General features: G+C 42.5%; 1 protein-coding gene across 2 annotated transcripts; it reads left to right on the top strand.

Moving 5' to 3' along the window:
- Window positions 1-1,560: 1,560 nt before the first annotated feature.
- SMPD4 (sphingomyelin phosphodiesterase 4) lies at window positions 1,561-18,125 on the top strand. Of its 2 annotated transcripts, XM_017814240.1 has the most exons (19): window positions 1,561-1,712; window positions 1,911-1,997; window positions 2,672-2,814; window positions 2,962-3,037; window positions 3,879-3,987; window positions 4,608-4,660; window positions 5,212-5,363; window positions 5,695-5,827; window positions 6,426-6,497; window positions 9,910-9,999; window positions 12,415-12,560; window positions 13,009-13,099; window positions 14,097-14,197; window positions 14,494-14,657; window positions 15,334-15,539; window positions 16,109-16,342; window positions 17,021-17,152; window positions 17,306-17,434; window positions 17,751-18,125. In XM_017814240.1, exons 1-19 carry the CDS (start codon window positions 1,674-1,676, stop codon window positions 18,075-18,077), a joined length of 2,484 nt encoding a protein of 827 aa, XP_017669729.1. In that variant the 5' UTR covers window positions 1,561-1,673; the 3' UTR covers window positions 18,078-18,125. The 2 variants fall into 2 exon arrangements, with proteins under 2 accessions (XP_017669729.1, XP_017669730.1); XM_017814241.1 differs by lacking the exon at window positions 9,910-9,999.
- Window positions 18,126-18,273: the final 148 nt, after the last annotated feature.

The following is an 18,273-nucleotide window of genomic DNA, read 5'->3' as shown; positions in this document are numbered from 1 at the left end:
CTATAATTTGGGATAAAGTGAAAAAGGAAACCTAAGTAAGTGGCATATCAGCAGGTGACCTAACTTTTCTAGGCCTCCGTCTCTCCATCTGCAAAATGGAAAAAAATACATATACAATGCTGATATGCACATTTGAAAATGCTGTATGTAAGAGAGATAATGGACCTATACCATTGATTTCGGTAGGCTCCAGGGCACACCTATAAATATAAATAGACTGTCATTCCACAGTTCTCCTCAGCAGTTCCATTAGTTCTTAAAATAATTTAATGGATTTCTTCCATGCAGTTATTTTCTTGCACAGATTTCACTGAGCCAGCACACTGAGCACCCCCAGAGTTCCGTTTCCACATATTCACCCAATCGTCTATTTCTTCTTGCTTTCTTTCTTCACTTCTATCACCCACTGAAAATACATCAGGTTTACTGTTTCCTCACCATCTGGCGCTCATACCTTTAACTTTAATAGCTACATGAACACATTGCAGAAACTTTGCCATGAAGTCCCAGTAGCTTTTTCCGAGCTAAAGCAGCTCATTATCCCCACCTGGAGGAGGGACCGACCCCTCAAGGAACGGTGTTCACTCACAGCCAGTCCCCATCTGCAAAGGGACGTTTAAAACACGGCCAGAATCCCACCCAGGACACACACGCGTGTGTATCACAGTTAACATGGGACATACACACGTCACATCACAGCTAACACAGCTCAAAACATTTCTGTTTCATATGTGTCAATACCAGTTTGCTACAATCAAAATATTGGACATTTATTAAAAAAACCCCAAACTCTCATACATAATATAAAAAAGGAAATTCATAAGCCAATCAATTGTCTGCCAGAATTCCAAATGGGGCTGTGTGAAAAGTAATTCGTCTTTCAGCAGTCAGAACTGGACTGTTCCACTGCCTCTGGGGCTGATGCCTTCCCTGCCAGTACTCACTACTAAAATCAAAACGCAGTTTTGAGATCCAGTTTGGGAAAAGCAGATTGGAGAGGAAGCACATGTCAGTACCAAGAAATAATGTACTGTGTTTAACTTTGATTCTGTAAACGTTTATGTAAATATTGAATCATTTTAGGCTGGTAAATAATGCTGTTAAACTGGAGGTCTTCACCACTGGGGTCTTCAGCATCCTCCCGAGGGGCAACGGAGGGGCAGGTACAGATCTCTTCACTCTGGTGACTACTGACAGGACTAGAGGAAACTGCATGAAGCTGAAGTTTAGATTGGATACGAGGAACAGGTTTGTCACCCAGAGGGTTGTTGGGCACTGAACAAGCTCCCCAGGGCAGCGGTCATAAGCATCAAGCCTGACAGAGTTCAAGAGGCATTTGGACAACGCTCTCAGGGACATGGTGGGATTCTTGGGGTTTCCGGCGCGGGGCCAGGACTTAGGCTCGATGATCCTGGTGGGTCCCTCCCAACTCGGCACATTCTATGACTCTACGAAGGGGCTGAGCCCGGGGCGCTCAGCGCGGCCATGTTGGGGACAGGACGCGGACCCGTCACCATGGCAACCTCGCGGTGATGTCACCTGCCTGCGCCGTGACGCGAAAGGGGCGCGCGGGCGCCGAGCGCGGGAGGCGGCCGGGGGAGAGTGGGCTTCGATCCCAGTCCCGATCCCGATCCCGATCCCGCTGCGGCCGCGGCGGGACTGGAGGAGGAGGAATGGCCGGACCGCACCTGCAGCAGCCCAGCTTCCTGCTGGTACGTGTGCCGGGGACGGGCGGGTGTCCGGAACCCCTGCGCCACCCCTGTGCGGTCCCACGGGCCGGGCGGTGGGTTCGGGTGTCGGCTGAAAGGATACCGGGGGAGCGGCGCGGGCGGGGCTTTGCTTTTGTTTTACGCCACGGCCACGGTAAGCGTTGTCCCTTCTGATCGAGTTTCCCTCGTGATTTGTAACAGGCCACGCTGAAGGCGGACTGTGTTAACAAACCGTTTGCGCAGCGGTGCCACGATCTGGAGACCGTCATCGAGGAGCTCCCCGCCAAGGTGAGCGGCCGCTGCCTTCTCAGGACCTCCCTGCCCGGCAGGTTTCAGGGGGATTTGGTTTTGTCATATTGCTGTTTTCTTTGTCCCTGTTTCTCTTATCGAGATAAGCCGGAATCTGTTCGGAACGGGCTTCCCAGGGCAGTGGTGGAGTCACCGTCCCTGGAGGTGTTTAAGGAAAGACTGGACGTGGCACTGAGTGCCCTGATCTAGTTGACACGGCGGTGTTGGGTCACAGCTTGGACTCGATGATCTCAGAGTTCTTTTCCATCCTCGTTGATTCTGTGATTCTGAGTTTTTAGAACAGTGGAAATCCAGTGTTTCCAAGAGTTAAAAACCTTTTCTAGCCATTAAAAGATTGTTCCAGTTGACTGCACTTCATTAATACCTTTCAGCCTCAGTTTAAGAGGGAAACTAGTTTTTAAAATGTAACAAATAACTGCATGTGGTGCTGAGGAGCATCACGGCAAATTCAGTAGGATCAGAAATCAGGATAGATCTCCCATAATTGCCATATTGCAATGCAATGTTTTGAATGGAAGCTTTGGCCAGTGACAGTCTGGAAACAGTCATAAATAGCTGGCAGACAGTATCTTTATGCATTCTGATATGTGCAGCAGAGATTGTCCCTGTGAGGGATCGGGCACATTAACTCCTTGTGTCTGTTTTCCCTAAAGGAACTACATGGCATCTTCCCATGGCTGGTGGAGAGCATTTTTGGTAGCCTGGATGGCATCATCGTGGGCTGGAATCTTCGCTGTTTGCAAGGAAGAACAAATCCTAACGAATACTCTGTGGCTTTGGATTTCCTGGATCCCAGGTAAACTCATTCATTTCAGCACGGATTAAAAAATGAATCATTGAACAAAAAACTAGTGTTTGACCTTTTTTCCACTGTCCATAATTCACAGAAGTGAGACAGGAGAGGGTACTCACCACGGGTTTTCTCTCTGATGCTTGTTTGCAGTGGCCCGATGATGAAGCTGGTTTACAAACTCCAAGCAGAAGAGTACAGATATGATTTCCCAGTCTCTTATCTTCCAGTGAGTAACTGAACAGTTTGTAAGAAGAGAAGGTAGTTGTTGTTGCAGCTGTTGAAACTTTGCATGCCCGTGATTCAGTATAGGCCACGGTGTAGCCTCAGTGCTCCAGAGTTAGAGTAGGCCTGTTTCCTTTCCTCCTCTGGAGGAGGAGAGTTCCCAGCCATAAACTCTGTTGGAGATTGTGGTTGTCAGCAGCTTGATATTTGAGCTGCAATGTGATTCTTACCCTGTCCCCAGAGAAAGCCGTGTGGTTACCAGTAGTTGCAGGACTGAAAATAGTTTTCCAAGCTCGTCACGGAGCAGTGACTTCCCTGGATAAGCTTTGTACCCACAGGTTTGAAGTCTCACTGCCATCCTGGATGTGAAGTATCACATTTCAAAGAAAGATGTTCATCTGCAGAGTTGTTTCACTATGTTTCTTCCACTGCTACCAGCTGCCTGCTGTCTAGGAATTCAGGTAGTTCTACAGTCTTCCACAAAAGGAAACATGATTTAAGTAGATGGTAATTGCTGGTCCACAGCTCAGTTACCAAGACAAAACCATCAGCCAAACACCAGTCCTCTGCTGCTCCCACTCCAACTGGAAAAGTCATGGTGAAGGTTTTTTAAAAATATATTGAATTTAAATTAAAAAAATACTGAATATTCTTTTCAATGAGAAAGTTGAGAGTTCTCTAAAGACTTTGCATTTGCGGAAGGAACTACTGCAATGCAATAAAATCCCACTGAGCTGAATGTAGAGATCATCCCAGAATGCTGGAATGCAGAGCCTCACTATCTGAAAACATACTCTGCAGTATGCTGAGTAGCCAGATTAATATTTCATTACTCTGTCTTTCAGGGCCCTGTGAAGGCTTCAATACAAGAGCAAGTTCTTCCAGAATGTTCTTTATACCACAACAAAGTCCAGTTTCCTTCATCTGGTGGTTTAGGCTTGAATTTGGCTCTTAGTATCCTTTTAACTGTTGGATATTTACGATATTTACTTCTGTTTAAATATCTAAAATTGAAAGATCATGAGTGTTTCTGTTGTATATTTACTATGTGTGTGTGGTAATTCACGGTTGTGCTAAAGAGTTTGGGCTAATTAAAAATATTTAGATAACGATGAAAAATAAATTTGTCCTCTTCTTATAAACCCTTGCTGGGGGAATTTCTGGCCTCAGTCAAGTCAACAACAAAATTCCTAGTGTTTTCAATTGAGCCTGTATTTCACAATTTTTGTTTTTGTAACTACTCACAGTTTATGCAATGTGGTAGGAAAAGGGCATGTTCACTTTGCAGCCAGCGGACTTATCGGAAGCACTGTAGCTGTAGCTGTGCTGGTTTCAGTTTGAGATAGTCAAATGTGCTAAAAGTAATGCAAACAAACCTTGTCACACAGAGAACACCTCAACTGCCAAAGTTTGAGTCAGCTGGAAAGCAAGAAAGCAAAGCTGAATTTGCTGTTAAGCTCTAGCAAGTTAATTTAGTATTGACAAAATAAAAACTTAATGACTGTTTAGCATCCCCCAATATCTAACAGTTGTACCTGTTTTTTATTATCTGATCCTTGACTCTGTTCTTCCAGACCCCTTTGAATATTACATGTTTTACTTTGCAATTAGTTTGATTACACAGAAGGTAAGTACCTGTAGCAATTTTTCCCTTAAAAGAGTATTAGCCTTTCTTCACAGTGCTACAAGAGCTTCCTGAGGTGCTTGTAGCTAAATTAGCAGCAGTTTTATCTGTTCTTTTGGAATTTGTTACTGCTTTGGTTCAGTTGATGATCCAAGATAATAAACAAAACACCCACCTTAGATACACCAGTAAGCACTCTGTCCAACCAACAAGGAGCAGGCAGTGGATTCCAAGTGGTTTTCCTACCCCTGTGTCAGATCAGACCTTCTGTACAGTCATAACCATGGCTTGGTGCTGTGTGTGTGGTTATTTGGTTCCTCTGCCTGTTGTTACCTGTGCTAGATATCTCTGCTCTCTTCTACTTGGTTACATTCACTGCCACAGCAACAGTTGTCTTACAGCTCCTCGCTTTACCTTTACTCAGAAGTGTCTTTGCTGTCACTTCACCCTTTACAACCTCAGGGCTCCTGCTTATTCCTGCTGAATGTGCATCACTGCCCAGCCCTGGGCAGGCCACAGTGTATAACCCCCAGCATTCCCTGTCTCTCTTACAGAACTCACCTGTCACCCACCACGTCAGCCCTTCCAACAGTGCTTATTTCATCCTGGTGGACACGTACCTGAAGTGTTTCCTGCCCACAGAAGGAAGTGTCCTTCCTCCACCTTCTTCAAATCCCGGGGGAGCCATCCCTTCCCCGACTCCCAGGTAATGACTGCAGTGCCAGAGGCAGACTGTGGGAACAGGGCATACAAAATATGGCTGATTGAGCAAGATCTCTACGAAGTAGAAAGCACCTCCACACTTAGATGTGCATGTACTTATTATATAATTACAAAATGCAGTAGTGACCTAGTGTTTTAGTTAATAGTTGAAGTGATTAGTAATTACAGTGAGCTGCAGGATTTTGAAACGTGTAATCAGCTAGGCAGTTTAAAAGACTGTTTTCCAGTTTACAGGCTGGTGATTAAAAGCAGTGATACATTCTCCTGCACTGAGGCTTACTTACTTGAGTATTTCCATTCATTTTTCCTGGCAGGTCTCCAGCAGTGCCCTTCTCTTCCTATGGCATGCACCACACCAGCCTGCTGAAACGCCACATTGCTCACCAGCCCTCTGTGAACGCTGACCCGGCTTCCCAGGAGATCTGGAGATCAGAAACACTGCTTCAGGTAAGCTGGATTTCTTGCTGCTGACTGAGGGCCCTCTTCTTTTTAAACCAGAGACAGTTAATTCCATTTTCCTTTAGCTTGTTTTTGGAATTGAGCAGCACAGCTGTTGCTTTCTGTTAGCAAAACAAAGAACCACTGTAAAACAGTTAAGTTGTAGCTTGGAAAGGCACTTACTATCTTTTTTTTTTAGACTGGGTTTGTAATTACTGATCTCAAGCATTTGAGTAATTTTTTCTCATAAAGTTCCTACACCTGATGTTTCTCTTTTTTTAGTCTCACATCAGTTTATGCAAAGGTTGAGCACAGAGGAGTTGGTTCTGCTCACCATCAAGGGGAGGGAAAGGAAAATCTGGACTTAAGAGTTGTTCTGAAACAAGTTCCTATCATGTTGCTGAACTGACTACTTGATGCCTGGCAGGTGCAAGGGTTTGCCATCCAAGTCATTGACACGATAACCTGAAACATCTCTGAATAGGTGCCTGTCTATTTACCAGCTTAGTTTTCAAATTACATACTATGGTCTTCCTTATGCCTATCTTGTGACTGGCAGCCCTGGATTATTTCTTTTTCCCTAGCTGAGAAAATACTTGTTTTGCAGATCTTTGTTGAAATGTGGCTTCATCATTATTCACTGGAAATGTATCAGAAAATGCAGTCCCCTCACGTCAAGGTAATAGTTTGTACTTTATTCATGAACATCACCTGGTGGTTGAACTCTTATCTTGGGGTGAATCTTCTGTTCTGTGGAGAATTTTTTTTGTATATTGGTCCAAAGGAAAGAAATAACTTACCAGAATATCTACATGAGTGTGTCAGAATTGCTAATCCACTTACGAAGAATGTTGTGAATAAGTGTGTCATTCAGATTTGCCTTCATTGCAGAAGTTGTGTTGGTTTTTGTTTGGTTGTTTTTTTCGTACAAGATGAGTTTGTGGGATGGTCACAACAATCTGAACACCAATAATCAAAGTACTAATGGTGGAGCAGATACCACTATAAAACCATTGTGTTAAATCTCACTGGGGCAACACGGCTGCTAAAAATATCTAAAATTGATTTCCAGCAGAGATAGCAACTGTTACTGAAATACCAATTAGTAATTTCTGAGATCTGTAACCATTTTTTAACATAAATCCAAATTAAAAAAAAAAAATTCTTACTAAACTGTCCTTCAGCGTTAAGCAAAGAAGCCACTTTTGTTGTTTCTTGTTCCAAAATATGCTTTTCACCATAATGGTGTCAGAAGCAGTTCTACAGCTACAGAGTTCAGAATATCTGACAAGCTCTTGCACAGATAATACACTATTATAAGCAGTTTGTGGTGGCCTGTTCAGTAACAAACTACTGCATGTAAGAAGTAAGTAAGTGTTGGGGAGGCCAAGATCAAAGCATTATAAATGTAAAGGGAATTTGAAGGAGAAAATGTTGAACCTCTGAATTCCCTCTGGGTCACAGTGGGACTTTCATGGAAGGGGAGAGAAATATAAAAACTACTCAGGATTGATTCCTGTGTGAAAGAGCAACATGAGAGTTGATTGACTGAGAAATTCTAATCCTTCACTCCACAGGATATGAAATAAAACACATCTGTATTTTGCTAGGGAAAAACATTGGAGAGCTGAAGTGTGATGGGTTTTGTCTTTTATTCTTGAGGTCAAAATGCAAACTCAGTAATGTTGCAAAGTCTCCACTTGGGACTCCCAGCAGCATGGCTGTGCACCTGTGATGGAAAGGCTTTGCTTGAAGTACCTTTGGTCTGTCTGTCTGTCCAGTCTCTGTGCATCAAGCGCTGTGCTTAGGCCAGAAATGACGATTGCTTTAAACTTCTCTCCTCTGTTCACCCTCTGTATTTCAGATGCTCTCTTCTAGCACTAGGGAGCAGCAGTTGCAGACAATGACTCCACGTTATGGTGGAGTAGGGTCTAGGTAGAGCTTACAGTTCTCTGAAATCAGCACTTCAGGATCCTCCACGAGGTGTGTTGAGCCACAGCTTGAGGCCATAACTCCCTGACGTTACTTTAGTTTCATCTTTGATGGGAAGTAACCATAAACATGTAAAATAGGAAGTCTTCGCTCTTTAGGGGGTAGAACATTGGAATGGGGGACCGGAATTCCCCATGACATCCATACATGGATGAAGGATCTGCCCTGCAGGACTGAGGAAAGGTGCCAGATCAGCTGGGGACAGGGCTGTTCATAAGCCTGTGGTATTTAAACTAAGCTTTTTAGATTGTCTCAGGGTGGGCTGAAGGAGAACAATCTGCCTCACAGTTCCTCAAGTGAGGAAGTAGAATATCCAGAAATGTAAGTTTTATTATAACACAAGTGTTAAAGGCCTTGACTTGAAACCCACGATCGCCCTAAACTCATTCATAAAATTATTCATAATTATGCAGGTTCACTTGATTCACATTTAACCTTCTGTGTGTGTGAAAGGAGGGGTAATTAGTGACTCCTCATCCCTGGATCTAGACCTGTTTGACCATCAGTCATTTGAAATGGCTACATACCTGTATTGGAAGGTGGGATGAGGTTCTGCAGAACTTGCTCTTTCTTTGTCCAGCAGCCAGATTTGTTTGCTTTGATGGGCCAAGACAGATCCCAGATAAGTAACTTTCCTGTGAAGTAGAATCATAGATTTTTCTTTAAACCTTGTTAATGGCATCACAGACTTCCCATTACAAGTAGAAGGCAGTGGCATGGGAATAAACAGTAAATAATTTCTTTTGACAAGATATACTGTGTTACAACTTTGAATTCTTTCTGGGTCTGCTGTGAACCTGAGGTTGAAGCAATTTGCTCTGCTGAGTGTCACTGTTTCCCCCTTTAATTCCACTATTTCCTAATTCTTTTGTCTGTTTGCTTTTTCCTTCTCTAATGATCCAGAGTCCAAGTGTGCAGCATCTCTTTTCCTATTCCCCTTCTGCTGGAATCACAATAAACCCTTAGAAAAAGTAGTTTGACAAAACTTTATGTGATGCTTCCTGACCTTCCAATGCCAGGTGCTCAGCCCCCAGCACTGCATGTGGAACACCCCTTGGACTACAGGGTCTTGCAGATTCCTGTGGCAGGGGAGTCAATAATGAAGCAGAGAACCTGTCCGAGGTGCTGCAATAACAATCCTACCACTCTTAAGAGTGTAAAACCAAAAGATGCCAAACTGACACTGGAGGAGGTTGGGTAGAGGCTGTTTAAAGACAGCAGAGGTGTGATCTGGAGAGTTAGTTTAGATGCCTGACAGTAGTCACTGGGATTTGTGTAGTGTACATTTTTTGTTTTATGTTTTTTCATTAATTTCATACATGTGTGTCACTGTTGCTACAGTATCCTCTTCATCACATTGTCAGAAAAATACTCTTTACCTGCTTATTCCAGAAGGGATCTGGCTGAGGCTTGCAGACACTTCAGTGTTATGGCAAAGTGCCTTTTGCATCAGCACATAACACTGTGTTAGGTGTGTCTTTTGCCTTTGTATACACGGGATATTTCCCTATTAGTGAAAGTAATTCCCTCTTTTGAGAAAATTCACAAGACCTGAACCCTTTCCAAATGGCCTTTAAGTAGAGAGAACACAGAGGGTTTCTCTGAACTGGAAACTTCAAACTGAGTTTCTTCCCTGTATACAAACCAGCAGCACAGGAAGTTTTCAAAATAGACTTTAAAAAAGCCTGCAAAATATTGCTCTGTTTTACTTCATTTTTAACAAATGCACACTGCAGCAGTGTGTTGCTGCAGTGCAGTTAATTTCTGAAATGGGAGTTTATTTGGCAAAAGCTGCATATCCCCTACCAGTGCTTGCTCTAAGGGTAGCAGAGAACAGCCACTTTTCTGACACCTGTTCCCATTTGTATTTCCAAGTTGACAAAGGGTATGAAATACTGTGGAATCAGTCTACTGACCACCACAAAGAAGAGGATACTGTGGCTGCAGTTGTTACTGTGATATGTTGTCCCTGACTGTATTCGTGATGTTCATTTTTTCCCCCCACCCTTCTTCCTTGGGCTCATTCTCACTTTTTTTTTCTCTTGCTCTCTTCTCTCCTTTTTTCCCTCCCCCCTTCCTTTTTGTTTCTGTTGTCTCAGCTGGAGGTTCTCCACTACCGACTCAGTATCTCCAGTAAACACCACGGTAGTCCTGCCCAATCCAGCTACCAGGCCCTCCACGCATACCAAGTATTATCATCTTTTCATTTTGTTTCCTTATTAAAAATCTCGTTCCATCATATAATCTGCGAAGTGTATTGGTGCTGGCTGTACAGCAGCTTTTTCTGCCAGCAGCGTGACAGCTCGACTGAGATCACTGCACTGAGATTTACTAAACTTTTCAGTGCAACAGATGCCGAGAGGTATTAGCAAAGGTCATGGAGAGAATAGTTAAAATGTAGCATATTATGAGGACTAATTGGGAACTCCGTTTCTAGAGATGCATTCTTGTAATGCAGTTTAGAAAGACTTATCAGCTATGCTGATGTTTCTTCACCAATGGCAGATTTCTGTCCCTCACTAGTCATTTAAGCAAACCTTGCATGGAAGAAAAGATCAGAATTTGCATGGTTGTCACCCAAATTAAGGTAGGTAACATCTAGGGCTTTTTAGCCAATGAAATGTCATTGGATAATACTAAATTTGTAGTGGCAGTGTGAACCTGGCTGTCCACTTTTGCAAAAGCACGAGTGGTACATTTGCAGATTGTTCAGGAAATGTGCATGCAAAAACATTCCTGTTGGAACAGATTGCTGATTCCTCTTTCCCTACTTCAGCCTTTACTCATTGGGTCTTCATTTTGGGAATGGGGAGGGCTAAGCTTATATACTATAAAGCTTTTTAGCACTACATTGCATTTCCCTGCTCTTTAATCCTTTTTTTCTTTTTTTTTTTTTTCATTAAGTGCTGTGATATCTCAAAGTACTGCTTAGAAAGGAACACAGAACATACTACTTGAAATCTCTTATGTTTATCTAATTACTGTGTTAAGAATTAAGAATGGCATACATCCATCCTGTAAGATAGGGTTTGACAGCAAAAACACTTGTGGGGAAAAACAGTTTTTAAACCAGTGATGTTCATAATGGTGCTGATCCAGGCTAAGAGGAAATTATGAGAATTGCTAAGGGGAAAAACTACTGACATCACTCAAAAGGATGTATTGAAATAGCGGTGGTTTTGTAAATTCAAAAGGTGCCTTCAAGGGGAGCATAAGATTTTTTTAAATTACACCCTAGGCCTATAGCAGAGTACTCAGCCTCTCCAATGCTTCTGGAGATCCTGATCCAAACTCCTAGGACCATGTAACCCCTCAGAGCTCTACCCTCTGACATAAACTCTCCTCAGGACTGTAGAAAACATGCCAACATAAGCAGGAGCTGTCAAAACCACAAGACCAGCCTTCATTAGGACTAGTATCCATTTGTCCTTCTCGAAGAAGAGTCTCAGATCTGATTGTACCACATGACTGTATCTATCATCAAGCCTTGAATCTTCTCCTGGAGTGAACCTCAGAGTGTATTAAAAGTCTTAAGAGACTGTAAAAACTCATCTGCTTTGCCTCAGGCATTGCAGAGAAATGACATGGACACACACAGACCCCTCCACGCCCCCAGCACTGGAAATACTGTTGAGTGGATTTAAGAAGTGGAAGCTTTTTGTATAAAAATGCCTGCCAGTCCCTTAGAGTTACATTCAGTGTCTTACCTTAGCATGGCTGCACCTGCCATCCTGGAAACATCTTGCAGCTCTTGTGTAATACACTCTCCCAGGACTTCCCATTGTACTTGCAGCTGTAACTTTTGTTTCTTCTCAACTTCTGTGAAAATTAGAATACAAATGGCTATCTCAAAATCTGCCTTCAGTGGTGGATTGAAATCAGTTCACTGCTCTTAAAGCAGATCACAGTAGCAAAGGAGTTTGTGCTTAGTCCCCAGGTTTGGCAGCAGACCAGCTCTGGTGCTGGGCACGCAGAACCAGCTCTGTTTGACCTCATTCACCTCCCTGCTCTGCCATACACTCACTCGTTCCTTAATAACATCACTGTGGCTCACCCTGACTCCTTGTGCTACTCCCAGCCCTAAGGATGCTAGAACCAACAGGATCACACAGGACTCCAAGCAGTTCTTATTCTTACCATTACTCTGTCTAGGATTATTCTCTCTTATAAGGCAGAGGAAGGAGAACTCAGTAAAGCCAGCCCTGAGCATAAACAAAGGACCTGCTGTGCTGTCTGCAGCAATGAACTTATAACCATAATGAAAGGCTGAATATTCTTTTTTCAGAAAGGGGTAAGTTGAAATCCACAAGTTATTCTGTTCTTTAATTGTAGTCCAAAATTCAGTGCATTAGAGTACTGTAGATACCTTTTCTTACAATCAAAATATGTTGCTGTTTCTTAGTGAACTGATGGCAGAAGATTGATACAGCTTGTCCTGGGGAGCAAGCCTGCCCAAAATCAGGTGGCACCAAACTATGGTGAAGAACCTAGAAGGAAGAGAGCATTTCTTGTATTTTGAGCTGAGAATATAATTTTCCTGAATTATTTCCTGGACATTTAGCATATGACACTTATTAATTTCCTCTCTTTTGCTTTGAATCTAGGAGTCATTTAAGCCCACTGAAGAGCATGTGCTAGTGGTAAGACTGCTTGTGAAACACCTGCATGCTTTCAGCAACAGCCTGAAACCAGAGCCCCTCTCCCCTTCAGCCCACTCCCACACAGCCAGTCCACTGGAGGAGTTTAAAAGGTAGGTACATGAGCAGCCTGTCTCTGAAATGTATAGGGCTTGGCTTCTCCCTGAAAAGCTCAGCTTTCACCGAGAGGTTGTTTTGATCTTTAGATACAGAAGTACATTATTAAAAGTAAAAAAGTAATGGATTATATTTCTCACTCCCACGAGGGGGGTGCAGCCTCAGCAGCAGCTATGACACACTAGTCTATATCCTGGCACAAGTCAGAGAAAAGAAATGCTACCAGAGGATTCTTGCCAAGGTTAGTTTTGTATCTGCTGTTTATGAATTTGAGTTGAAACTCAGTGGCCAGAAGTAGCCTCAGTTAAGAAAGAACAAGTTTTGGTCAGTCCTTTCTGTATTTGCAGTTGTGGCAGCGTGTTGGGTTGTTGGTGGGTTAGGTGGTTTTGTTTTTAAAATTTGCTGCTGGTCTGTACATGTGACTGTCTTTGAATCTGTTTGCAGGGTTGTAATTCCTCGATTTGTCCAGGAGAAGCTTTACATCTTTCTACAACACTGTTTTGGCCACTGGCCTCTGGATGCCTCCTTCAGAGCAGTATGTACCTGCTTCCCTTTTTAAGTCTGTACTTAACAGAACTGGTTATTAGTTATTGCCATTTAGCACCTATTGGTCTCTAAATCTCTCTTTTCTAGAGCAGTGGAATTCTTTATCTAACATGCACATTTAATAGTATACGAAGAGTACCAATTAGACATAAGAAGGAAGTTGAATAGATCTTGGTGAGAATTACTGCAAATGGTTGGCTGATTTTCCTGACAGTGAAAATGGCTGTTGATTGGGCAAAAAAAAAGTAGCTGTTACTCTTAAAATAGATACTAAGAAATTAGGACCTATATGAATGTATCTAATCTAATACAATAGGTCATAAACAAAAGTAATGTGATAGTCATTTGCAATAGATACTGCAAATACTGCCTCCTGCAAGCAGGAAAAGAAATATATCAGGCCTTGATTCTTCCTAATTAATGTAGAAGTTTAAAAGTGCAGAATGTAACAGGGCTACATCTTGCTCACTGGACTTAAAATAAGCTGTATTGCAGTGTTTGAGGTGCATGTGTAAGGCAGAATGTGAGAAGAAATATTTGCAGTGGCCACGGCAAATCTAGTCTTGACTTCAGTGCAGTCAGGACCCTGCTGTTTCCTCAGGGTGGTGGGTACCTCTGTGCAGAAGACGAAAGCTGAAATTATATTAATGTAGCATCTTGTTTACTTACTTCAGTAGATTCAGTGAACACTATCAGAGCTGTTAAATGCACCTTAAATGTAGCCACAACTAAGGGGTTTTTTTGTTTTGAGTGCCATCTCATTTGGGCATTACAGAAGATCCAGGTTGGTCCTAAGAACATACACTTTTTCCAGTTCTTCTTCAAAGGTTCTCAGATTACTAGAGAAAGATTTATTCCTAAAAACTTTTAGGTGTCATTAAGGTAGTAGTCACTAATTTAAAAAGAAACAAACAAAAATCCCTTTCTTGTCTTCCCTTCCAAAAAAGTATTGATACTCCTGTGGTTTTATGTGTGATTTTGCTTAGGTTCTTGAGATGTGGCTGAGTTACTTGCAGCCTTGGAGATACGCTCCCGAAAAGTCGCCGCAGAGCGCGGAGCCTTTGCCTCGCAGCGTGTCGGAGAAATGGTAAGGAGGAAAGCAGCTGTGAGGAATCTGAGCCAGCCTCAAGGTTATGCAGATCCCGAGTAAAACAGCAGTATTTCAAAAACTGCCCATCAGCCTGAATTAACTTCCTGTACAAGAGTAGAGATGGCTTTTTAGAACGCAAGTTTTTGTTTTGAGAGTATTCTTTTGTCTCAGTGCAAATTGACCCATCTTTCCAGAGACAGAGTAAAACATTCCCTTAATGGCTCGTTTGGCAGAAGACAAAATAACAGTTATTTAAATAGCTGTACTCACAAATCCTGTACTCACTTTGACAGGGCTGCCTTCATTCAAGAAAACCTACTCATGTATACCAAGCTGTTTGTAGGATTTCTGAACAGAGCTCTTCGAACAGACTTGGTCAGCCCCAAAAATGCCCTCATGGTGTTCCGAGTAGCTAAGGTCTTTGCTCAGCCCAACCTAGCTGAAATGATCCTGAAAGGTAAAAGGATATTTTGACATCTTATGCTGTCTCAGTCCTGTCTTAGTCTTTCTTCACAATAGCTACATCTTACCTCAGAAGCACTGAGGTGAATAGGCTTCTCTCTCATTTTGAATGCTATTTTGCCATTCAAAAGTCTGTGTGTCTTCCCTAATGTTTGTCATATTGGTTTGAATGTCTGTAGTCCTTTTCTAACCACCATCATTTAGATTTGATTCCACATTTGTTCCTTAAAGAACAAATTACAATAGGTAGTTTTTCTTACACTTGTCTTACTTGATTATTTACCTCAAGATTAAAACTTCTTATATCTCTGAAGGTCTCTATATTTGGCAAAAGAGCTAATCAGCTAGTCATGCATGCTCTTCAGGATAATTAGGATAGAGTAAATTGGGGAGAGGCAAGATTTGACAAGTATCAGTGTCTGAAATGTCATGATTCTCCTCTGCCTTTGCTGAAAAACGTTACAGGCTTAAAATGCTGCCTGTATGGTCTGCACTAAATGCACTCTGACATTTTTTCCTGTGGGCAGAGAGAACGAAATAAAAAAGGGTAATTAAGGCCTCCTTCCCCCTAGAACCATCTGTCTATCTAAAAGCAGCTTTAAGACAGCTAGACCTTCCCCAGGCAAAAACAGTATTATGTAACCATCTTCACTGCTTTTCTCAAATTCCAGGAGAACAGTTATTCCTGGAGCCAGAACTTGTTATTCCCCACCGTCAGCACCGACTTTTTATGAGCCCCACACTTGGTGGGAGTTTTTTGTCATCACGGTCTCCAGCTGTTACAGATGCCTCATTTAAGGTGAAGAGTCATGTTTACAGCCTGGAAGGACAGGACTTCCAGTATAAACAGATGTTTGGCACAGAAGTCAGGAATTTGGTAAGCAACGAGCTTCTTGTCACCTGCCTTTCTACATGGACAGGTGTTTTCTCAGTGTTGAGCATCCATGTTATGAGAAGTTAGGAGTGGAAAACTTCACACCCTGCATTACTGTATAATTTGGTTTGCTCACAGTGACTTCTGGAACCTGAGGGGTTTCAATCCAGCACAGCTGTAAAAATCTGCTTGCTCTTTGCTAAATAAGAAGTCAATGTAACAGCTTGCTGCCTTGGAGTAGCATATGGTGGATGGTTCCTCTCAAACATTCTTACTGTGAACTTCTGATTCAGAGGTTGATCAGAACTTGATCAGAACCTATCAGCAAGTCAGATAAAAATAGCAGGAGGAAACCTGAGCAGCACTCGGGTTTTAAAATGCTTCAACATCAAAGAACTACCTTCTCCCTATGGGAAATGCAACTAATAGTCAGCACAAGTCCATATAAGCTAAGAGAGTGAATTTGCTGGGATTGCTCTCACTGCCAGCTATCAAGGCACAGTTTTATCTCTGTATTGATGCTCAGTCCCACACAATTTTGTTTTGGTTTTTTTTTTGTTTGTTTGTTTTAGGTGTTAAAACTGGCTCAGTTAATTTGTCAGGCACAGCAGACAGCAAAATCCATATCAGACCATTCTGCAGAGACAATGGCTACCCAGTCCTTCTTTTCATGGTTTAGATTTACACCATCTGACCTGAATGGTTCCTACACAGGCAATGACCTTGATGAAATTGGGCAAGACAGCATCAAAAAAACAGATGAATATTTAGAGAAGGCACTGGAATACTTGTGCCAAATCTTTAAGGTACGTAACATCTTTCTAAGAACTTGTACAGTGTGAACAAGAGTCAGGATTCCTCAAATGTATGTCTGTGTTTCTTGTTCTTTGTGGGGTCACAAAGCCATTCAAAGGCTCTGCTGGCAAATTTTGCTGATAAAGTCTTCTAGACTCTTGACTTCACCTGACCACCTCAAAACCCTGTATTAGCTCCTCTGAATTTCTAAATATCAAGCCTGCTTTGTTTCAAGTGGCCACTCTTTTGGACTGTATGGTTTATACCAAACCTGTTCCTTTACTTGGCCCTGTCCTCATGTTTAAAAACAGGCAAGGCTCTTTTAAAAACAGTCCAGTGTCTTCTAAATGTAGAGCTCTAGAAGTTGAACAAATACCTGCAGCTATGGATGAACAGTTAAGAGAACAGATGAATTTCTCTGCAGCCACTCTCCCTTACACAGCACTGACCTAGGAGACAGCTGCTTGGTACTCTTTGAGAGCTAAGGGACATACAAACCAGAACACCTTTCTTGGGTTAACCTGGAGACTTTTATCTCCTTTTAATGTCTAACCAAGGTGCTATTAAGCAGTTCTTGGTATCTGAGCTGGCTTTCAAGGACTTCCAGTGCTAATGAGTTTGTGAAGTGAGAAATAAATGAAACGGGGTAGATGAAACACCTGCTTTAGAACTGTGTTATTCTCGAGTAGCTGAGCGAAGCCCAGCTGACCCAGATGATGTTGAAGTGTGGGACAGCTCAAGACGAGAATGGAAAAAAACAACTTCCAGACTGCATTGAAAGCGAGAACGGCCTCATTCTCACACCCCTTGGCAGGTACCAGGTGAGAGAAAAAACATTCCATATCACCCCCTCAGTTCCTCTTGAAAGCACAAGTTGCCCATCTGCAGTGAAAAGAAACAGCAACTTACCTGGGGGTAAGAGACGTGCCAGCTTAAAGGTGTCCAAGATAAGGTGTTTGTTTTCCCCCTCCTAGATCATAAATGGCCTGCGTCGGTTTGAGGTGCAGTACCAGGGAGATGCCGAGCTCCAGCCCATCCGCAGCTACGAAAACGCCACCCTTGTCCGCCTCCTGTTCCGCTTGTCCTCGGTGCTGAACGAAAGGGTAGGGACAGCACTGCCTCCTTCTGTGTTTTCCCTTGCAAATTTGTTATTGAAGTATTCTTCGTGGTTGATGAACAGTGGAGTATCATTCAGAGTGAATGTTTCTCAAACAGGAAAAGCAAATTCTTTCCTTCCTATAGGTATGACAAACACAAGGCCAAGTCTGCACTAAAGCAGTTCTGCTGTTTAAAGTGCATTTTGATGCCCCGTATTTCCTATAGTCCTCATCCTATGAATAAAATAGGTTAAATAAATTACACTTACTTTATGACAGCAGTTGCATTACAGCACTAATGTCTTAATGTTTCTTACCTCAGTTTGCTGATCAGATGGAAGTGCTTTGCTCCAGGGAAGATTTTGTTGGCAGACTTTGTCGCTATCATCTCATCAACCCCCACCTCGTACAGAAAATCAGGTATAGTCCCATGGTGAGGGACAGAACGAGCCAGAACTGGGGACCAAGGATCAGTCTGAGGTTTTTGGCCAGCTACAGGACTCTCATTTCTTTGCTGATGATCTACTTCCTTGCATCCTGGTTTTACATTGGGCCAGTGGGCTGCACATTCATTATCCTAATTGGGTATTTTCTTTATGCTGTTATAATGACTTTTTTCTTTGAAGGATGGAAACCACATGAACACTAGTTTCCTTCTCTTGGCTTACACTTGTAAAAATAAATGTTGTAAGGATGAGCCTGGGATTCAATGACTAAAATGTTTTAATTATATCAGATCTTACTAAGGTATTTTTTAATACTAAAGTTAACTGAGTTTTATAAACAATGATGTGGTCTGGTGGAGATAATCAATGTAAATTTTATTTTTATAAAAGTATTCCTAG

This window comes from Lepidothrix coronata, unplaced genomic scaffold, assembly GCF_001604755.1.
Source record: "Lepidothrix coronata isolate B3197 unplaced genomic scaffold, Lepidothrix_coronata-1.0 Scaffold44, whole genome shotgun sequence".
NCBI classification, from domain to species: Eukaryota; Metazoa; Chordata; class Aves; order Passeriformes; family Pipridae; genus Lepidothrix; species Lepidothrix coronata.
Note: the sequence above shows the minus strand (reverse complement) of the source record. Positions and strands in the feature narration are given on the sequence as shown.